The 21763-nt window shown below is 31.6% G+C and overlaps 3 protein-coding genes across 5 annotated transcripts; all 3 read right to left on the minus strand.

The window, feature by feature from the left end:
* Positions 1–335: 335 nt before the first annotated feature.
* On the minus strand, positions 336–6767 carry LOC107930395 (putative MO25-like protein At5g47540). Of its 2 annotated transcripts, XM_016862051.2 has the most exons (13): positions 6752–6767; positions 4505–4625; positions 4221–4419; positions 3788–3949; positions 3534–3652; positions 3036–3110; positions 2655–2748; positions 2267–2326; positions 1907–1975; positions 1387–1485; positions 1064–1108; positions 868–970; positions 336–732 (listed from the first exon to the last, which is right to left on the minus strand). In XM_016862051.2, the coding sequence occupies exons 3-13, from the start codon at positions 4338–4340 to the stop codon at positions 653–655; spliced, it is 1026 nt and encodes a 341-aa protein (XP_016717540.2). In that variant the 5' UTR covers positions 4341–4419; positions 4505–4625; positions 6752–6767; the 3' UTR covers positions 336–652. The 2 variants fall into 2 exon arrangements, with proteins under 2 accessions (XP_016717540.2, XP_040958570.1); XM_041102636.1 differs by lacking the exon at positions 6752–6767 and having other exon boundaries at positions 4221–4607.
* Positions 6768–7704: 937 nt separating this feature from the next.
* LOC107930303 (tonoplast dicarboxylate transporter) lies at positions 7705–12823 on the minus strand. Of its 2 annotated transcripts, none has more exons than XM_016861925.2 (6): positions 12306–12823; positions 11273–11765; positions 10309–10352; positions 10094–10189; positions 8707–9220; positions 7705–8043 (listed from the first exon to the last, which is right to left on the minus strand). In XM_016861925.2, exons 1-6 carry the CDS (start codon positions 12720–12722, stop codon positions 8030–8032), a joined length of 1578 nt encoding a protein of 525 aa, XP_016717414.1. In that variant the 5' UTR covers positions 12723–12823; the 3' UTR covers positions 7705–8029. The 2 variants fall into 2 exon arrangements, with proteins under 2 accessions (XP_016717414.1, XP_016717413.1); XM_016861924.2 differs by having other exon boundaries at positions 7705–8067; positions 12306–12820.
* A 4727-nt stretch (positions 12824–17550) lies between these two features.
* Positions 17551–20891, minus strand: LOC107930392 (ER membrane protein complex subunit 3). The gene is made up of 8 exons (XM_016862046.2): positions 20589–20891; positions 20398–20491; positions 19758–19877; positions 19610–19658; positions 19206–19305; positions 19062–19123; positions 18878–18936; positions 17551–17875 (listed from the first exon to the last, which is right to left on the minus strand). The coding sequence occupies exons 1-8, from the start codon at positions 20738–20740 to the stop codon at positions 17771–17773; spliced, it is 741 nt and encodes a 246-aa protein (XP_016717535.1). The 5' UTR covers positions 20741–20891; the 3' UTR covers positions 17551–17770.
* Positions 20892–21763: the final 872 nt, after the last annotated feature.

Below are 21763 nucleotides of genomic sequence, written 5' to 3' on the forward strand. Positions count from 1 at the left end.
TAACCAATCCTTTACCGGTTACTACCACTCCACGTGATGCTCGAAAGGCCCTTGCTTTGCATTTCTTCTTTTACAATAAATAAAATATATACACCTTTAATTAACTGGCATCAACTAATGGCGTACAATTAATATATACATTACCAATTCATGCAGAATAATTATTTGATATAAAAAGATGAATTTTTTAAAATACACAAGCATAATTAAAAGATTGTCAAATGTATTGATTAGTTGAAGATGTGTTGGCCTTTATTTACAATATTGCATTAAAGTTTAAACTTTAAAAGCATAAGCATAACAACCATAAACAAGCATTAGGGGAACCACAAATGTAGAGGGGAATCAATCCAAGTATCTCAACTGATTGAATTCATCTCATTCTCATACAAGCAAGTTATTTTATGTTCACCCCTTCTACCTTTTCTTCTTTTTCGTCCACACACTGCGAATTATAGATAATAAAACTAAAGATTCTAAGGAGAAACAGAAACAGAAGCAAAGTGCCTTCCGTTTTTACATATTCCATGCCCTTCTGAAAGGACTACGACTATGAGGTATCTATTTGGTTCAGTCAATTTGTGTTTAATAACATTTATTTTTAACCAACATAAAAAAAAAAAGGAGATTAGACTAAAGTGTACATACAGGCTCACTCTAGCCGGTCTCTAAGCTCAAGGGAAGCGATTTCTTTCACAACTTGAGCCTTGTCTGCCTCGAATTGTTCATCCTCTGCAAGACATATAATAATCCATCAACACCGCAATCTATAAATAAGAAGTGCCAAGCCTAAAACTTTACAAGCAAAAATTAATGTTACATGTGTTTGTCTTTCACAACTATAGATAATGTTACAAGGAAAAGCACCTTTATCGGTCTTGAAATCTGCAAACAAACGTAGAAGCTTGCTTCTATTTGCAACCAGTATGCTAACAATGTCTGCAGGTTTGTTCTGGTTCGCGGCAAACAACTGTAGAGACATGCACAAAAAAAGGATAGCGTAAGCAATTTAATGTATCAAATTACCAAGTCTGCCCAGAAGGAGAAGAAATCGACACCATACCTTGAAAACATGAAAAGCTTCTATTTGGATACTCTTGCTTGATTCCTGCATATAAACAAATTCACCGTTTAGGGATTCGAGTTTATTCCATATTTCATATTTGGTATGATCGTAGTTACAGGTAAGTATTATACTCATGTTTTTGACAATAGTCAGTAGCAACTCATTCTGAGAGCTATAACAAGTTTTAAGAGCTTCATGTCAGACATAGGTTAAGTTCAATAGTACAATAGAATAACATCAAACACATCAAACTCTCAGAAAATATGATCATTCCAGAACAATGTAGGATAAACAAAACATGAAATGGCGAAGCTTCATACCCTTAGAAGATTCATAAGAATCCTTAAGTTATCCCTTGAGCTCACATATCTGGTCATGACAGCTGAATTAGACCGGTCCAACAAGATATCTCCCAACAACTGTAAAGAAGAGAAAATATAAACTACTACAGGTCTACTTAGCAAAGAAAATTAAAATTGCAAGTGCTACTGCCACATCTTATTTAAGGAACTTTAAAAATAAAAAACCACCATCATATAACTATGATTTTGACATTTAAAATAGTAACTTCAATTTGATTTAGTTATCAAATCTAAAAGCAGTCATCCTGCTCTTAACAAAGTATTTATGTACTGAATCCCAGGATGGTATCAACAAAGTATTTATGTACTGAATCCCAGGATGGTATCAATATCATTCCACTCTTCATACTTATTAGTCAAGCATGTTTAGAAACACTGCTTTTGTTTTGATTGGAACACTACCCCCAACAACCCCCCCCCCCAAAAAAAAGAGGGAAAAGGAAGTCAATATCATACTCCTATTTTTTAAGGATTATACCTTGACAGCTTGTCTTCTCGTAATATAGTTGCTAGATTCCAGCAACTTTGAGTTATACTCTGCAAAGAACTAAAACAACAAACACAGTTGAGTTCATGAGCTACAATTAATAAAAACTTTTCACATAAAAAAGGCATGAAGAAGAAATTCAGAGAACTCTACTGTGGCTATGTGTAGTAGCATCATTACAAATTACAATCATGTCACTGAAAAGATCTAGTCAAACATGAAAGAGAAAATAAAATGATTCTCATGGAAACAATTTACAAGCTGACGTGATTATTTAAGTACTATGGTTGTCCTTAACATAAAAAAATTTCACAATTTAAAGGATGACAGTAATGGAGGAACAACACTTACCCAGTCATAGTTCTTCGAAAGAAATTCAGCCACAGTGGACTTATGCCTTGTCAAGAGCTCCTGCAAGAAAACAAGATATTACATAACATCAGAGGTCAACACATTGTCTAAAAACCAGTGAAGAAACAAGGGTGGAAGATGGGGAAGTTCATGACAGGATGACTCAACATCACAGAAAACAACTTTTCTTGATATGCTGAAATAAAAAAGAACCCTGTTTCAACAATGTAAGATTGAAAAGCAAACCAAGTCACTACTTCAATACAGGCTGTTCTGAAACGGATTCCAATGGTTGATGCAGATTCAGAAGTGCAACAGTAATATTCAGAAATAAAATGAGAGAAGAAAGAAATGATGTTAACATGTAATTAGATCAGCAGTAATCAACCTTAAAAGTTGCAGCAGCATCAGCAGCAATGTCGAAATTTGGAAGTTGTATATAGTCAAAAAATTTCTTCATGTGCTGCGACTCCAAAACATACCTGCAAACCAAACAACAAAACGTGCCACATTCAGCTATTACTATATTAAAAATCTTCAATTATTTTGAAATTTTATTCTACTAAAAACTTTAGGAGATGAGACTCTCAAATAATAATAAAAATTACAAAAAAGGAAAGCTTCTGACAGTAAATAACGGACAAGATTGCCTCTTGAGTGCAAACACAATGAAAACATGGTGGATTAAGAAATGACTTGGGGTATCATTCACTAAAAGGTTGAGAAGCCAAATCATTGAGGTATGAATTAAGTCGATGACTACGCTCACCTTGCAACAGTCTGATGCCGAATGCATTCTCTCAACATTGCACCGTAATGTAAAGCCATGTCTGTGTTCTCATAACTGAAAATACAACATTAAAAAATCAGAAGATTGTGATACAATGATAGAAACAAAATAAAGTTCAATTTGACAGCGTAACCAAAAGACTACATTATAAGATATTATTCATAAATCAGAATTCGAGCTTCAATATAACCAAGGCAAAAATTTGGCACTCATGTGATTAGATCAGTAAATATAATCCAGTAACAGAAGTGCCTCCTAATTTGCTTTTGCCTAATTAAAGAGCTATTTAAACTATCAATAACTTGTAACCTTAGCTCTCGGATTAAGTTATTTGATCTGGACAACAAAGAAAAAGATACAAGGAGCTAATCTACCTACCAATAATAACCTAAATCAAAAACACCGAGAAAAAAAATTAAAAGAAAATAGTAATCAGAATATCATAACTTCGGTAAACTTTTTCGGATTGCCACTTACCCTGCTACTAAAATATCCATAAGATCAAGGTTTGTCTCCAAGTAATCAGAAGCAATCAACCGTGAATTCACTTGTTGCCTTTGCAAATTTGCAACAACTTGAGTTGCATCTTTCCTCGCCTGCAAAGAACAATACTTGCCAAATTATAAAAGAAGCGACAATTGCATAAGCTCACAGCTTCACAGTGCAGCAACAATAATTCCCTCAAAGTAAAATTTGCACATCTAAACTAAATTATAGTGAATAAGCGTTACCTCTAAGTTCAATTTAGGAAGACAAGTGATCAAGAGTCGTAGCGTGTTCTCTCTGAAGAACTCGTGAGTCAGTTGTGCACAAGCTTCTGAAACCGGCTCAGATTCACTATTACCGTAAAGAATACACTTCAACTCCCTTATATTTTTAAATAACTCCGCCATCTGCAACAAAATTCCGACCAAACATAAGGATTAGACACTGAGATTATACTCCTTTCAGTAAATCAAATAGCTGCTCAAACTCTAAAGAAAAAAATCTCGCTGAACATTTAATTCTCCTAGCAACTAACTAAAACCAAATGCTCACGTCAATTGAATTCCTCCGAAGGTCAAGATTACAAAAATAGATTTAAAAAAACGGCGGAAGAGTAAACAAAACAAGACGAAAACAATTAATGTGCTATAAGCAAAAAGGCGTTTCACCAAAAAGAACCTTCTCTTCCCGCTTGGCTTCACGACTGTCGGAGGAACGGCCAACATACATGAGGAGATCGCGCGTTTGCCGCACGATATCAACAGGAGTTCGCGGCTTAGATTTGAAGAGTCCCTTCATCTTAACACGATGACTTGTCGTTGAAGGCTGAAGTTTGAAGTCTCACCGCCGATTACAAGAGCCTCAAGTCACCGCACCGCTTGGGTTCGATAAACAAAGTTCAAAATCCTTCCAAAAAAAATCACAAAAAATCTCTCACAATTTTGATTATTTTAGTTACTTACTGTTTTATCCAACGGCTAGACACAGGCTTTGGGATATCCTTCAACGTGAATCAACCACCGTTGGTGGTTAGTGTTCTTTTTATCTTATGCGCTGGCCTGGGTTCAGCTGAGTTATGGTTCCCTGTGGACGGACATAGGATTAGAATGGCGCCATATATTCGTTGAAGCCAATAATATATGAACACGTGGAGAAGAATCGGGGACTGTCTGGTGATTTCCTAGGGTTGAAGCAAAGGTTTTCTATCAAAATCAAAGAGATACTTGACCTTGTAAAATTCATTTACTAAAAGATAATTGGATAATTCTTATTTATTTATTTATTTGGTGTTGTCAATTTTATTTCGATATCAGCCCCATCGGTTGATATGTTTTGTTTTGATCATAAATCGAAATAATAAGTTTATATTTTTTTATTAAATTTAAAATATTTCATGTCCATTCATTTTAATGTATTTGGATCGATTAGTATAAAATTATTATATTTAAACTAATTTTTTTTCTTTTCGAAGAAAGGTATTTAAATCAATTTTTAATATTTTTATCTTAATAATTTTTCAATTATATTAAAAATAAAATGTAATCATTAAGTTATTAAACTTTATTAATGATTTTAATTTTTATGATTATTTATAAATATATTAATTAAAATATATTTACATTTATATAGTATATATTTTATCAAAGAAACAGAAATTTAAGACTATAACTATATAAAAAAAACAATAAATAAATATCAATAGATTTAGAATGTTACATAAAAATACACCATTATTAATATCTACTAATATTAGAGCAATAATAGTATACCAACTATATGATAGTGACAATCTCAATCTAATCTAATTTTTTTATCAAACAAATGAAATAAAAGGTGAACCAAAAGGGAAAAAGTAATAAAGCCAAGCCAACCAATAAGGTACTACAAAGAAAACGAGTATAGTAAGACAAACTCTAAAGTCATTTGAATAATAATATTATTTTTCCTATCTTTTCTTATTATAATAATCAATCGTAACAAAAATTATATGGAATGTACATAAATTTTCAATTAATTATAAATCTATATTATAAATTCAAAGTTAAGTAAATAAATTATCATGTGAACGATAAATTTATTATGATGACACGTAGCATTTTCAGCATAAAAAATGTATTTTTAATCTTATGGTATCATATTATATAGGAGAGATGAAGTTGTCTTTCTAAGGCCTAAAAGTTGTATATGGGTAAGGCACTAACAAAAAGGCTTGAGCTCAATTCGATCTGAAAATTAGAATTAATTTTTTGTTCATGCCCGACCTATATTATAGTTGTTAAATTTGGACTAGGCTCGTATTAATTTTTTAAAATTATTTTATTATATAAAATAAATTTAAAAAATATAATATATTAAATACACTAAAATCATTAAAATATCCAACAAATTAAAAATATATTAAAAACATTGAAACAAATGTTTCCTAAAATTTTTTAAAAAAACATGTATTGGGCTCAGGCAAAAAAAAAATTACCCAATACCCGATCTACTTAAAAAATAAATCTCGTTTTTTGTCTAAACCCATATTTTAAACATATCTTATTCAAATCCTCTTGTTTTTAGAAGAACCGAGTTGAGTGGCTTAGGGCATGGAGAATTCTTTTAAGTCCTAACAAAATTTCAAAAAAAATAAAAAAGTTAAAATGGGAGAGAATAACATAGGAGTGGCGTTGCTCGCATGTGCAATTTTTTTTTTATGTTTATGATGATAGTATCACACATATTACCAATTACATTGAATAATTAATTTATGTGATTTATTAGAATTGTTGAAATTAGGAGAAAATTTATTAATTCATTTCGTAAATGAGATCTATAATTTAGGTTAAAAAAACAACAAACGCTCATCGCAAGTCTTAATATCAACAAAATATTACAATACATTGACAATCAACTATCACGAGAAGAAAATCATTTGCAAAAGCAAAACTGACAAAAGAACTGAGCATCTACCAAACTGGAGATGACAACATCAAAATTATCTCTAAAATCATTTGCAAAAGCAAAACTTCATGCATAAACAAAACTAAAAAACATACTACAATAGCAAACAATAACTTCTAAAAGCAAAGACTTGTTAAGCAATAGAAAACAAACAAAAAAACATATAAAACTCAAGATAACAAGAGTTCAAATCAACTCGTGAAATCATTTATTATTTTGAAATACTCTCAACATTGAAACAAATCAAGAAACCGACGAAGACCTACCCACTTTTCAAGAGAAACCGCTGGTGGTCGGTGGAGTTTTAGAGATGACAAGTATCGTCATCTGTCCATCATGACTTGTGAAAACAATAAAGACACCTATAAAATAGATCTACAAACTGAAAAGGGAGAAAGCACATAGAGTAAACGAGGAGAAAAAAAAGGTTAGTGGGAGGGACAAAAAAAATAGGTAGTAGCCAACTCAGAAGTTAGCACAGTCGTTGGATAAAATAATAAAGAAGCAAATGACTATGAGAAAAAAAGTTTGAAATCAGATTTTTTAAAAAAAAATATTTTTAGACCGCGAGTCACATGGCACGTAAGGACAAAGCCAAGAAATTTCGATTGAGGGCTAATATAAGAATATAAATTGTTGGGCCAAACTTAAAAATTTTATGCGGAAAAAATATTAAATTATAATACTAAATAGTAAGAGGACTCAAATTGCAATATGCCTATTGTATCTTATTTTTTAAAAAATTTGATGTGAATTTTAAAAAATTGTTAACACCATTAAAATTTATTGTTAAATTCAATTCCTTTACACCATTAAAATGTCACATAAATAAATTTAACAAAAATATTTAATGGTTTTAACAATTAAACTTAAATTTTTTAAAATAAAAAAAATAGAGAAATTAAATTTAAAAAAAACTAAAATTATGATGATTAATTTCAATATATACGAAAGATTAAATAATTTTCAAACATATTATAACCTCTAACGTTAAAAATTAAGTATTAAATTTAAATTATAAAATTGTTTGATATATATTATTTAAAATTAATTATGGAATATAATTAGATTATTTGATAAATATAGATTTTAAATTATAAAAAATAAAATTTAACATTTTATCATTAAATGTAAACATTTAATCTTATTTTAAACGTAAACGTAAAGTTTTTATAAGATAATATAATATTAAAATAAATAAAATTAAAAATATTCTCAATTAAATAATAAAAAATTATTGCCTACTTATTATTGAAAATATTTTTCTAATTCTCGATTCATTTAATTATTTCCCAAACAATAGTTATTAAATATAATAATCAAAGGGCCGAAACGAAGAGGGTAAGCTTTGGCTTAGCTTCGCCTCGGGGAAAGTACAATAGATTTTTAAGATTCTCGGTGCCTCTTTGTTGCCGCATATTCAGCCAAAGCCAGGCCAATAAACGTAGCTTCTTCAGTTTTGTCTCAATGAATCGAATGTCGCTATATTTAGCTAACAAACAATACCGTATATCAGTCACACTTTCCCTTGCATTTTTTTGCAGCTATTGAAGTCCTCCTTTTGTTCCAAAAACATAAGCACCTGCCAAAGAAAAAATTAATAATAACTGACTTGTTCTTTGTTATGGTAGAATTTTCAAGATTTAACTTTTATACATAATCGCATCCTTCTATTTTATTATATCTGTGCCAGTCATGATAGTTAAATGTTTTGAACAAAATGCTAATCTGTAATTTTTTTAAAAAATCATCCCTTCCATTGTGTTAACATGAAAGTTTTTCTTTTTTTCTTTTGAAGGGATGTTTTAAAGAAAAATCATATTAATATTTTAACAAAAATAGTTAATGGTGTCAACCAATGCAGATATTGGCATTAATTTTTGGAGGATTTATAAAAATTTTCAAAAATTGTAAGGGGTTTAATGAGAATTTCAAAAAAAATGAGGGAGCTTATTGAATTTTCAAAAAAAATTGAGGAGCCTAATTAAAATTTTCAGAAAAAAAATTAAGAGCCTAATGAGTTTATTTAAAAAATTTTGGGCAGGCCTAGAACTGGTTGACTAAATCCCAAGTTAAATCCTTGAGCAACTCCTATATCCTAAAAATAGGAATTAAATCTCAATTTTGAAAATAATAGAAGGACCAAAACTATAATTTAACCTTTTATGTTAATCAACCTCAAAAAAATGGATTAATAACAAAGGAAGACATAGCACTTTACCAAGCGTAGGCATTAGCAAGGATACAATTGCGGTACCAACAATCTTAAGCAACAGCCCCGTCTTCATCATATCCATGATATCGATATGCCCCGTCGTGAACCCGACAATATTCGGCGGAGTCCCGGTGGGAAGCATAAAAGCCAATTGTGACCCGATGGCTCCCGGAACCATAAGCGCCAACGGGTGAACATTCACAGTCCTTGCCATTTGGCTTAAAAGTGGAACCACGAGTGTTGCGGCCGCATCGTTCGATGTTATGAACTCGGTGATTATAGCACTAATTAGACACACGACGGGGGCGATAGCGATATACGGGACTTGTTCCAAGAAATCTAAGGCTTTGGATAATATGTCGGCGAGTCCGCTAGATTGCATGCCGTCGGCGATGGCGAAACCAGCACCGAGTAACAAAATTATGTTCCATGGTAGTTTCTTGCATTCATTCCAGTCCATCAGTTTCTCACCTTTTTGCTTCCCGTTCGGGAGGATGAACAAAAGGGTAGCCACCATTACCTGCGTGCATGGTTTAAAAAGATTATATTCACTAAACAATATTTCTTATCACACCAATTTTGATTTACAAAGTTTCGGTTAAATTGAGGTTTTGGTCCCTCTACTATATTCACATCTGGAATTTAGTCTATGTGTTCTAATAATTTGGCATAATTTTTTCTCTAGTTCTATAATATCGTTATTTAGTTCAAAATAGTTAACGTCGTTAACTATTAAGGTTAAAGTACTAAAATTTATTTTTTTTCCCACAAGCGATCATCCAAAATAGAAAATGATATAATGATAGATTTAATCCCTAATATTTATTTATTTTATCATATTGTCCCTAAGTTTTTTTTATTACTTTAGCCTTCAACATAAAATTTAGTCAAATTAATTTTTTTTATAGAAAAGATTATTGCACCATAGTTTTTAATGGCAACTCGTGTGGAGTCCACGTGTACATAAAAATTATAAAAATTTTCGAATAATTTTAAAAAAATTAAAAATTTATCCAGCTCACTAATGAAGTACATAGGGCTGTTACGTCAATGACATTAAAATTTTAATAATTCAACTAACTTTTCCTTTCAAAAAAGTAAATTGATTAAAATTTGAAAGTTAATGATCAAAGTGATCCAAAAAATAATAATTAGGGCCAAACTAATAAAAAGAGTAAATATTAAGAACTAAATTTATCATTCTGTCCAAAAAATCCATGTTAAAAATGGTGTTTCCTTATTATTATTTTAATTGAAATAGTTAACGGTATTAGCTAATTGAATTAAATAATGAGATTAAAAAATAAAGAAGCAAAATACACCAAACTAAAGTGTAAAGATTAATAAAAAAGGGAACAAAACTATAATTTGACCTAATATTTTTATTACTCACACTGACAGTTCCATCGCCTGCACGGCCATGAAAGAGAGCTCCCCATCCTGGAATGTCTTCTGTTATGCTTCTGGTCATCCACAAAGCTATCGTCGTCTGCATTTTACCTTTGTTTATTAATATTTGTTAATTTAGTGACAAAAAAAAATAATTAATAATAAAAAATAACCGCAATAATTAGAGAAAATTAAGAAGAAAAAAGTGTAAGGACCAACCCCAAAGACAGCCAAAACCATCTTCTCAGCAAAAGCCATTGGACCTGCTCAGAGTTCACACCAAAAATCTTGGATTAGATTGAAATATATATATGTGTTTCTCTTCAAATTTTGAATTGGTCAGACACTTTAATTGTATCCTAAAAGTATCAATATTTGATCAAGTCCTTTTTATCGCTTTAAGTTGTTAATCAATTCAAATTTAACGTGAATATATTTAAAATACATAGATTAAATTATAAATATGTGCATACCTATCAAATGAACAAGTTAGATCTAAGGGCTATTTTTTGTTTAGTAAAATATATTAAAACCGTTCATACAATAAGTACACACGCATTTATAATTTGACCTCACATATTTTAAATATAGTCATGTCAAATTTAAACTAATATTTAATATCCAGTATAATCAGTAAATGGAAGGAAAGATATGGTATTGATATATAACAAAATTTCAATTAAGATATTTTAAAGTACAATTAATACCAAAAGCATAAAAGCAACATAATCAGTATAGGTGTTTATGAGTTGAGTTGAGACTTGATTCAAAAAAAATTATCTCAAACTCGGCCCAGCTTGCTTAAATGGCTCATTTTACTGTTTAAAAATAAATATTTATTTATTTATTTAAAAGGGCAAATTATAAGAGATGACTAATTTTATTTTATTTGTATTGTTAAAAATTGGTGTGTCTAACAAAATAGCCAGGCAGTGAAATGTGACATGCCATGTGTATATCATATTAACGTATAGAGACTAATTTTTAACAGTCTAAATGAATGATTTTTTTACAAAAAACCAATTTACTTTTTGATCCAATATATAAAGACTCATTTACTCATTTTTTAGTAAAAAATATAATTTAACTCCTAGTGCATGTGTTGCATGATACTTTTATATTGATTGAGGGACATGCAATGAAATTAACCCAGAAAAGTAAAAAAGAATCACGAGGTTCTTACCCAAAATGTCAAGTTCTCTCTTGAGGTGAGCTTTGTCCAAGTAAGCAGCTAAGGCCATACTAGACCCTTTAGACAAATACAACAAACAAAGTATGACCCACAAAGCCAAGAATATTAGCAAAGCCAAAGGGAAACCGAAAAAGAACCACGTGTTGAAACTGATAGGCTTTGCTTCCGGGAAGGAGCTCTTCCAAATGGCAGCCAATATAAGGTTGACACCTGTCCCCGTCAAGGTGCTCATTCCCCCTATCGGAGCGGCGTACGTGACCCCAAGAACCACCGCCCTACAGAAGTTGTTGATAGGGGTGGCGGCCCTGGCGGACCCGTCGGTGGGATTCACGGGGAGGCGTTGTAGGATCCCAGTGGCGACGGGCATCATCATCACGGCGCAGGCAACGTTGTGCATCCACATGCTGACGAAGGCTGTGGTGGCGCAGATGCCGAGTAAGAGAAAAGGTGGGCTCACTGGCTCACCGCAGAACCGCAAAGTTATCTGCAATTTTCGACGGCACCACCATGTTCATGTTCTATATATATACTTCGAGTCCCAAAGCTGAAGCTTTAGTTATAATTATGTAGAAAGATTCATGCTTTTGGTCAAATTATGGTTTTAGTCCCTTTATTATATTTGAAGGTAACCCGAGTTTTTCGTTTTTAAGAAAAGAAAACACTAATTCCAACATGTTAGACACAGTTTTCAATGAGTTTTGATCAAAACAGTTAACAATTTTAGCTTAAAATATAAAAATAAAGGATTAAATATAAATTATTCTTTTCAGGGACTAAAATACAATTTCAGTATATTAACTTATAATTTTATTATTTATGAGGGGATTAAATGATAATTTTTTTCATTTTTAGGGCAAAAATGTTTCTTACTGCTGGATTTAATATGTAACTATTTATACTAATTAACGATGTTATAAACATAAAGGACCAAATTATACAAAATAAACAACCCAAATTTAAGCACAGTTAAAGGAGCAAGATCACAATAACCATTTTTTCGTATGTATTGAAAAAAGTAACTTACATTTAAGGCCAATCTTCTATGAACGTTGTACCGTTCAACAGCAAGAACAAGCATGAAGCTACCCAGAAGCAGTGTAACGACGTCGTCCATGTAAGACCGAGCAACACCATCGGCGGAGGCAATTCCGAAAAGCGGAAACAAAAAGAGAGGTGCTATGGAGGTGATTGGCATCGGCACAGCCTCGGTTAGCCACCAAGCGAACACCCACGCCGTCACCGCTAACATGTTCCGGCTAGTCGTCGGGCCATCGAAGGTAACACAAAGGCAGATTACGGCACACAAAAGGGGACCTAACAGGATGCAGAAATTTTTAAGTGTAGCCATGGATTTAAGTGAAAAAGGGGGTGGTGGTGGTGACGACGGTTGGCTTCGATCGTTGACGGGGAGAAATGGGGTTTTAGGATCATCGTATGCCATTTCTGCTTTAAAAAAAGGTGTCAAAGATGGATTATTAGCTCAACAATGGGGAAAGGGAGGCTGACTGGCTGAGACGAAGCTTGTTCTTATATTTGAAGCCATGGAGGTTTAGGGAAGTGAAGGACAATTAACATGGATATGAAATTAAGATGGTTTAATTTGTGATTTTAGTCCTCAGTTATGCTAAATTTTAAAATTTAATACTTTAATTTAATATAATTTGATTATTTTTCTTTTGTAATGTCATTGATAGGTACAAATTGATAATTCTCTTTAAAAAGTTAACTTTAAGCATTTGATCCGCATGTAAATTTCCTAATAGTTAAACATATTTTGTTTTAAGGGGCTAGAAATGAATAAAAGAAAATTGGGAGGCTAAATATAATTTTATCATTATATTAATTTGTGGTTTTTTAAAAATTAAAGGAACTAGATAAAAAAAATGTTTCATTTTTAGAGGGACCAAGACCAGTGCTTCCCTTCCATCCACTTGGACTATGTGGCCGAAGTTTTCATGTACTAGATTAATCAAATTATGTAAAATAAAAGTAAAGAGTTTAATTTTTTAACTTTTAGCATACTGGAGGGATTAAGATCATGATTATACCAAATAAGATTTGGGTATTATAAAAAGGGGGCAAAAACAGAACTAATTGAGACATTTTTGGGAAAGGTGTTGGATGATAGGCCAAATAAAAAACCACGTGTATATATTCTAGAACTTACTTTTAAACTAAAGCAATAGTTGAAGATGAACTTTGTTGATTAAATCCTTCCCTACAATGATTGAATATTATAATGTAAAAATAGTAAAAAATTTCAAATACGATAAATGTTAGATCTATGCTAAATTGCGTTTACTGTTTCCTGTTTCAGGTGTGATTTGGATTCAAATTATATTAGTTGCGTTTGTTATTTGAGTATTATCCTATTATTGTAATTTATTAAAAAATATATTATTATTTACGAGTAAAGTTTATAAAATGTTTTAGGATAAAAGATAGATAAAATATTTTAAAAGATTAAAGTATAATTTTATTATTATATTAATTTATATATTTTTTAAACTAAAAGGATTGTATAAGTAATTTGTCATTTTTAAAGAGATCACGCTACTGCCTATCCTTCTTAGGGGTGTTTACAGTTCAATTAAAACTGAATTAACCGACTGAACCGATCTAATTTGGTTAATCAGTCGGAAGTCAGTTAATGATTTTTTAGAATTTTGGTTATCGGTTAATTCGATTCGAAATTGGGTAATTAACTGAATTGACCGAAATATTTGTTGTCTTCAAGACTTATGTAGTGTTTAGATGTTAACTTTCAAGACTTATCGGTTAATGATTTAAAGTTTTTTAAACTACTAAATAGAAGAAAATGAATATTAGTAATGTATTTTTATATATTTTTTACTTATTTTAATCAAAAGACAAAAATATATAAATTTCGATTAACCGATCGAATTAACTGAAATATTTTGATTCGATTAACGGTTAAATTTTTTTACATTTTAAATAATTCAATTAATAATAATTCGATTCGAATATTAATTAAACCCTAGTTAAAAAACCCCTATTCTTACCTACTATCCTACCCAAACAAATTTATTTTCAAATAATAAAATGGATCAAAATAAATGTGATTATAAAAAAGTATAAAAACATTATAAGCGAAAGAGGATAAAAAGAAGTAGAGAGCCCCAAGACAGGTACGAACATATTTTTGCCGTTTTAGGACATGAAACTCATCAATGTGTGTGTATTGCGCAAGTGTCAATTTTCAGTTACATGTTTTTGGGAGCAAAATTCGACGTGTTATGCAAATGAGGAACACAACACACTTCCAAAGCATTGGGGACAGCATCTAACAAGAAAAGAAGTTGTTGCTACCTGGTACAGGCTTACCTGTGAAAATACCTAGAAGCTAATGAATCTTCCTACATGAACCCTTAGCAGCCCAACACCAACAAATTAATTGGTAAAATATAAATTAGTCTATGTCTATTAAATTAGTATATTAAATTAATAAGTAAATTAATCTTTTTTGTTAAGAAATATATCCATTTCTACTATTAAAAATTAACGTCACTAACAAAATAATCGAACAGTTTCATGTGGCATGGCATCTGTACCTCATTCTGCCATATAAGGAACAATTTTTAATAGTAAAAATGGATGAAATTTTTAACAGAAGGATTAGCTTATTCTTTGATCTAATGCACATGGACTAATCTGCCCATTTTTTAAGTAAATGGGGTAAAATGCAATCTTACTCCTAATCTAAGGGCATCCATGGTACTTTTACCAATTAAAGGTATATATATATATTCACACACCTTTAATTACTCTTTGATCTAATGTATAATGACTAATTTGAACATTTTTTTGATAGATCGGCCACAATGCAATCCTACTCCTACTCTAAGGGCATCTATGGTACTTTTACCAATTAGAGGTATATGTATATTCACACACTTTTAATTGCTCTTTTGTCTAAGATACAAAGATTAATTTAAACATTTTTTTAGTAGATTGGCCAAAATGCAATCATGCTCTTAGTTTAAGGAACAATTTTTAATAGTAAAAATGGATGAAATTTTTAACAGAAGGATTAGCTTATTCTTTGATCTAATGCACATGGACTAATCTGTCTATTTTTTAAGTAAATGGGGTAAAATGCAATCGTACTCCTAATCTAAGGGCACCCATGGTACTTTTACCAATTAAAGGTATATATATATATTCACACACCTTTAATTACTCTTTGATCTAATGTATAATGACTAATTTGAACATTTTTTTGATAGATCGGCCACAATGCAATCCTACTCCTACTCTAAGGGCATCTATGGTACTTTTACCAATTAGATTGGCCAAAATGCAATCATGCTCTTAGTTTAAGGATAGCTATGGTACTTTTACCAATTAAACGTGTGTGAATATATATATATACACACACAAACATTAGCCAACAACATAAGGGATCAATGGATAAGTTGTTTCTTGACATCCCAAAAGTCAAGGTTTAAACTTTGTTATTATCATGCCGATTGAATTTTAGCTTGATTGGCATGAGCATTGTTGCCAATACAGAAGAACGTGGGTTTGAGTGAGCTGAAGCGCATTATCCTCCTATTTATGAGTTTGGGAAAAGCTATGAGTAGTTCTAGACATTATGTCAGAAAAAGGTCAAATAATTCAATTGAGTTTTCATATAATTTTGTTAGTAACATAATTTGAATGAAAGTGTTATATTTTGACATGGTTTCAACATTTCATACAATCCTTTCTCATATAATCAATGACTTAGCGAAGAAAAAATTATGATACCAATCTTTTTAACTAAAGAATTAGACAATACCACATCTAAAATTAAGGATGTTTGGCAATTTGGCACCCTACCATATGTATAATATTGTCTAGTTGTAAATAATGTTTCTTCATTTATGAATAAAGTATTAATTTGGATAAGATTAGGTTAGGTACAGCAAGCAATGACTTGGTGATGTCCATTTTTCACATCCCCATCGTATCTTTGCTTCTGTATTATGAATATTATATATATAGCTTTCATGTGATGTAGGTTTTGCTATTTGTTTTGCTGTGGTTTGTTCAATCGAGTCCTCCACCGTATTCTGATGATTAATGTACTTTGTATGCAAGTATAATTAAGAATATTTACTTCAAACGTCTAATTCAATATATATATTTATTAAGGAACACAAATATTATATGTAGGATATGATAAGCAAGGTTTTGCAATACTGAAAGATAAAATAACCTCTCACTTTCATGCAATGTAGAGGATTTAGATTAGGTTAAATTTCTTTGACATATTCAATAAAAAAAATTGCTCCTTTTCAATATCCATATTATTAACTATTTATGGTGTCTGGCTCCTAATTTGGTTGCCATCAATGGTACCGCAAACCCTTAAAAGTTGTACAATTAAGTGAATTTAAAATATATAATATGATGGCGGTATAGGAGGACGTGGGTTCGAGTGCGCTAAAGTGCATTATTCTCCTATTTAAGGGTTGGAGAGGAACTATAAGTAATTTTAAGCATTGTATTAAAAAGAACAGATATCATCAGAACCTATAATGAGATTAATTATATATAAAATATGATGAATATGTTTGTTAAGAGTTTGAGATTAAAGATAGATTAAAATATGTACTATATATAGGGTAAATTACACCTAAGGTTATTAAATTATTAGTAAGTTTACGTTTTTGTTATTCAATTTTAAAAAGGTACAAAATGGTCATTGAACGTTTCAAAAGTTTTCATATAAGTTATTGAACTATTCAAAAGTTTTCATTTAACTCATTAGGTTATTAAGTTTTTTTTTTTAATTTCGACTAGTAAGTTCCAAGTAATGATTCAATGATTTGTACAGTTGATCAATATTCATTAACGAATAGAGGAACATACTTTAGATCCAAATTAATCTCATGGTCAGCACCAGAGATCGAAGAAGAAAGATGTTTGAATTTTAATTTGCAAATTTTGACATTCAAAGTTATTTATGAGAAAAATTGAACTGTCGAAGAGAAGATATAAAAGAACTTTCAATTGGTGCAAATAATACAAATATAAAAAGCCATACAACAACAATTTTGACCAAATCATAAAATTTACTAATAGTCTATTAAATTCTAGCGTGCTCTTAAAAATTGTAAGTTCAAATGAATTTAAATACATAATATGATGAATATATTCATTAAGAGTTTAAGTCAAATCAAATTGTTCTGAGTTTTGCTGATCGGTTTTTCGATTTTGATTATTTTGATTTCAGATCATTTCGGGCTTGAGTTTAGACGATATCAAAATTAACGTTATCTTAGGTTTGAATTGAAATTGAACCAAATTTTGAAGAGAACAATCAAAATTTAAATAAAAATTATTTAGATTCAACATAAAATTAACAAGAGCCTAAAATAATTGGAAGGGCGGAATATTCCTCTTTGCTTCTCTAGAACTGGAATATGGACCAGCTTGTAAGACGAAAACTTATACCAGTAGCTGTTCATATGGTCCCGATGTTCAGCTGACGAGTTTTTTCAATACTGCTTCGGCCCGATGCTCGAATTTAGGGAGTGCCCAATCGTGCTGGACTATGTCAAGACCATCTTTTTCAGCACTAAGGCTCTGCCATGAATGAAGAAAATAGAAGGATTAGTTTGGAGAAATGCTAGATTAAGAAATTAATATAGTTAGCTCACAAATGAACCTTTGCTTGTAAAAGTTGAGAAACAAGCAAAAATAGTTCCATTTATATATATATATCAACCATTGAAAAAGGAAATGCCTTCCATGATACTATTACTAGAGAAAATCTAATGCATAGCGTGCTTGGTAAGAAAGAAAATAAGGGAGATGATCATTTTTCACCCTAATGCATAAAAACAAATCATTCCAAATTGAAAAGAAAAGCTGAGAGAGATATGTAAGTTAGTTCAAAATTATGCATTTTTCAGAATAAAAATAAAAATTCCCTCTTGTTTACCAACTCCACCAGAAAATTTCATCTTTCATTCCAAGCACACCAATAGAAAGAAAAAAAAAATATTTTCATCTTTCTAATTCTCTTTTCACTCTACCAAGCAAAGCCTAAAAAGTTCCATGCAATTCTTATCATTTCGTTATCGATTTGACCCTATAGCAAACAGTGAGGAAACCCCAAGGATTCTCAACAGATGAATATCATGAAGCCAAAAGCATGGGAGGTTTCTAAAAGGAGGAGAAAACCTAAGCCCTTACCTAATAAAGACCTAAAAAAGAAAAAATACACGAGTTCGCAAAGAATATTGACTTAGATATGATAGAGAGCACCCAGAATACACTTAGATATGACTTTGGCAGTCCAAATTGCATGGTCAATAGAAAAACTAGTGGTGCTGCCAGTGGCAGTGTTGGTCTATCATTGTAGGAATTGAATGCTCATTTCCCCATCTGAACGACAACATTGCAACCAATAGAAAACCATAAACAAACAACTGGCCACACATGCTACTTAACGATCTCCATTAAAGAGAGAAAGCACAGGTTGAAGAGGAACATAAGACCATGTGAAATTAAATTAGACATCTGAAACTTGCAAAACTCTCTTCAGCTAGCAACACTCAATCGAGAACAGATTGACTAAAATACCTTTGATGGATCAAAGCCAAATCCACCCATCTGCATCATTCGCTGTGTGTCATCCATTGCTGCCAAAAGAAATCACAATTTACAGATGAAACCCTACAGATAGATGATGACTCCAACAACCAAAGAAAGGGCAGTACACAATATGAAATAAAATGTAACAGGAAGTTCATGATCCGATACTAACCATTTTCCTCTCCCAAAATCAGACTAAATAAACCCCTCAAACCAAACAAATTGAGAAAATACCTGGAAATGAAAGAATTTGTGAATAAATTGTAGTATTAAGCTAAGGTCCCTAAACAATAGAAGAGCTCAGAAAAATCAATACCATGAGCGGCTACTAACATAGCTCACATCAACTGTGCTAAGGTCAATTCCATTCTGCAACATTGATCTGAACCTTTGGGTCAATGGGAAGGGTATTTTGGCTGCAAGAAAGGAACACAGAAAAATAGAAGAGGATTCATGTTACCGTTTACTAATAGTGCATAACATGATCGATTATGTCAGAATTTTGATTCCCGTACAACAAAAAATTGTGTCATCACCATGTCATAAAGAGTAAAAATTAGAATAGCTCCAATTAATTGGAAAGGGCCAATTTTGGCAAATTCAGAACAGCAAATGCATGAAAACAGTTCTGTAAATGAAAATATAAATTCAATCTCGAATTAAGCATTAAAAGGACATGCTCAGAAATCATGGAAGTAAAACAGTAGTAAAGAACCAAACCTGCAACAAATCCAGAGAAGAAAAAGTTGACCCAGGCAAAAGTGAGAGTCTGAAAGTAACAAAAGTTTACACAAAACAGTCAGTTCGAAAACATGAGCAAACAAACCAGAGAATGTGAACACTAAAGGTCTATGCACCATTAAAATACCTGAGGTATAATCATAGAAAGGTTTTTCTTCATCATGTCCATAGCCATGTTAGGGTCAGAGAACATTTGTGCTTGTGCATTCTGAGCCTGGCCCTTGGGGACAAACAGTAATCCATTTTCCTACAAAGCCCAATATAAATTCCATTAATTTTCTCCTTTTCTGAGATAAAAATATACATAAAGGGATTATTTTCATCAAATTTAACTCGATTTTTAGAACTCCATTAAGCTTAATACAGCTGCCACAGCTTCTTGATTAAATTGCAAATTGGTTTCTGAAAAAGAAATTAAACTGACTGAAGCTTGATTACAACATGCTATACTTTAATTTTCTCCATTTCTGAGACAAACTATATACATAAATGATAATTGGATGATTTTCATCAATTAGACCCAACTAACACTCCATTAAGCTTTAAATTAGCTGGAATTCACATCTTCTTGATTAATTTCAATTTGCTTCTAGAAAAGAAACTAAACTGATCGAAGCTTGATTACAACTAGTGATTCTTAATGAATTATCCACAAACAGTTCAACAAAGCTTTAAAAACGAAGAAATAAACTCAAATTTCAGAAATTAACAATCACTGGCATAAACTTTGGCAACAGTAAGTTCTAAAATAAGATGAAAAAGCATACCTCATTGCTGAAATAAACCCTACGAGATCGAAAAGACTTGGGAGGGATAAAATTTGCAGCACCTCGTAGATTCCGAGCCCTAACGATTACTTGCCTGAAAGTAAAAAACTCGAGAATATGTGAATCTGAGACTTATTAGCTTATCGAATTAAAAAAACAACAAAGAAACGAAAAAGTTGGGAGAGACGTGCCCTTCTTTGACGATCTTAGGATCGGGAACTTGAAAGGAGCGCATAAGCTTGGAGACGAAGTAGCGGAGGACGCCAATGAGGACCATCACTACCGAGAGGGGTATCAGCACCCAATCTCTGATCGCCGTGTCGAGAACCAGATCTTCCGCCATCGCTGGATCCTACTCTGATCTCTGCTCCGCCTCCGAGGGAAAAAAGAAAGATTCTTGGCTTCTGCTTTCTCTCTAGCCTTTTACCAGTGCCGTATCGCTTGTGTCTTTTGTCGTTTTGATTCGCTCCCTTCCAAGGAGAAAAATGTGCTTTAAGCCCTTGTATTTTTCATACATTTGAGATTTAATTCCCTACTTTTCAATTTAAAAATGCATGTTTAATTGTTAACGTGTTAAAAAATTTCTATAAAATTCTGATTTGTTAAAACATTATTTATTTACATTGGCTATCAAGTGATTTCTTTTTTTTTTTAATTGAAAAGGTTACACCAATAAATTTGAATGAAGAACTTTAAGGTGATATTAACAATTAGATCTGAATTTTGAAATCTAAAATGTATATAGACTAAATTCTAAATTTACGAAGAGAATAAAGACTTGAAGCAAAATTTAACCTTTATTTTGTTAAAGTTGGAGATGTTGATTTGATGTATTCTAAGTCTACCAACTTATATTGACAACAAATTTTATTTTTGATATTAAAATTTTAATTGCAATAGCTAATGGTATAACTATTTGAATTAATTAATGAAATTATATAATGATTATATTATGCCAATCAAGGATGGTTGGACTAGTCGGGAGAGCTTGACTGTTATTTCAGAAATTATCGCACAATTCCGGGGCTTCTTTGCGCGTGACAACATGTTGTCACTCCATAACTTATGTTCTTGGCGATTTAGTGTCAACTATTGACAACTCTGATATTAGGCCGTGAGCGGGGGTGAATACAAGGGAGGCAAGCAAGAGCCCTGCCCCTCCACAAAAAATGGAAAATACATTTTGAGTCTTTAAAACTTAATAAATTTCTAAATTCACCCTCGCGGTGAGTGTTTTGGTTAAAATCGTGACCTTAGTGTGCCCTTGCTGCCTCTTCCCTATTAGATCCATTTGAGACGTGGATGGTTTGACTCGCTTCGGCTTTGATTCAAAAGGCTTGGCTTCTCATCTGTTCAACCTTTGGGC

This window comes from Gossypium hirsutum, chromosome D10 (assembly GCF_007990345.1).
Source record: "Gossypium hirsutum isolate 1008001.06 chromosome D10, Gossypium_hirsutum_v2.1, whole genome shotgun sequence".
Taxonomy (NCBI): Eukaryota; Viridiplantae; Streptophyta; class Magnoliopsida; order Malvales; family Malvaceae; genus Gossypium; species Gossypium hirsutum.